This window comes from Kryptolebias marmoratus, linkage group LG6 (assembly GCF_001649575.2).
Source record: "Kryptolebias marmoratus isolate JLee-2015 linkage group LG6, ASM164957v2, whole genome shotgun sequence".
Lineage (NCBI taxonomy): Eukaryota > Metazoa > Chordata > Actinopteri > Cyprinodontiformes > Rivulidae > Kryptolebias > Kryptolebias marmoratus.
The window spans coordinates 1953533-1954721 of record NC_051435.1 but is presented as its reverse complement, the minus strand read 5'-3'; the positions used below and the strand labels follow the sequence as shown (position 1 = coordinate 1954721).

General features: G+C 51.1%; 1 protein-coding gene across 1 annotated transcript in view; it reads right to left on the bottom strand.

Annotated features, from left to right (window-relative positions):
* tfcp2l1 (transcription factor CP2-like 1) overlaps nt 1–1189 on the bottom strand; it is a 20278-nt gene that overhangs the window by 11344 nt on the left and 7745 nt on the right. Inside the window, exons 5-7 of the mRNA XM_037976096.1 lie at nt 507–613; nt 284–436; nt 103–213 (exon numbers count right to left, since the gene is read on the bottom strand). Of these exons, the coding sequence (XP_037832024.1) occupies nt 103–213; nt 284–436; nt 507–613 (371 nt within the window). The remainder of the gene's footprint in view (nt 1–102; nt 214–283; nt 437–506; nt 614–1189) is intronic.

Below are 1189 nucleotides of genomic sequence, written 5' to 3'. Positions count from 1 at the left end.
CTGACCCCCTCTGACCCGCTCTGACCCCCTCTGACCCCCTCTGACCGCTCTGACCCCCTCTGACCCCCTCTGACCCCCTCTGGCCTGTTCTGTCTCGCTCACCTCTTTGAGCAGGGTTGTCTCGTAGGACGGCTGGTACTTGTCTCTGTCCTGAGGACTCTTTTTGTCCATCTTCTCCCTGTCGGTCTTCAGTTTTCGATCGGCACCTTTGGGCTTAAAGGGTCAGAATTAGTCGGACGAGCCCCCAGGAGCGGATTCAGAGTGTCCCTCGGGCGTGTCGTACCTTGAAGACCTTGACCTGGCAGCTCGAGGAGTGAACGTGCTCGACGTACTCGCCGTGGTTGTTGATGGTGAAGGAGTCCACCTGGATCCTGAAGGGCACCCCCTTCTCCCCGCCGTGCTTCCTGGGGGTGAACTCGGTGCTGATGCAGTTCACCTGAGGGGACGGATTGATGATGAAACCACTCAGAGGCTCCGGCGCCGCCGAAGGGCGAACCTGTCGGTACCTGGATGAAAACTGAAGCGTTCTTCTGAGGATCCCAGAGGAACTCGATGGTGTTGAGGTGCAGAGGGTCTGCATGAGGCTCCAGGATCCCCACTGAGAGTGGGATGTCTGCAACAATTCACTCACTTCAGCTTTAATTTAATTTAACAGCAATAATTCTACCATCTATTTGTTCTGAACCAACAATAAAACCAAAAACTAACAACAACCTTTTAAATCTGAAGAATTTATGTATCAAAACATAAAGATCTCCTGGTCTTTATCAGGTTTTAAAAAGGTTCCAAAACTGATCAGAATCAGAGGAACCACCTCTGGAAAAGCTGCAGGTTCTGCTGCTCTGTGTTAGCACAACGTCAGGGCGGAAAGACATCAGCAATAACCTCAGAGAAGCAGCTGCTGCTGCCCATCAACCTGAGAAGGGTCAAAGGTCATCTGGAGTCCAATCGTTCTACAGAGAGGAAGATTATTCACAAGAGGAAACATTAAAACAGCTGCTGATCTTCACCCTGAAGGTCAGACCATGCAGTGCTCAGACTCTACAGGCCTCAGTCAGCAGGTCAAAGGTCAAAGGTTAAAGCCTCTTCTCTCTAAAAACAACATGGCAGCTCGACTTGAAGGAACCAGAAGACTTCTGGAGCAGAACCAGAGCAGAGGACAGATGTTTACCCAGAATGCACTGCAGCT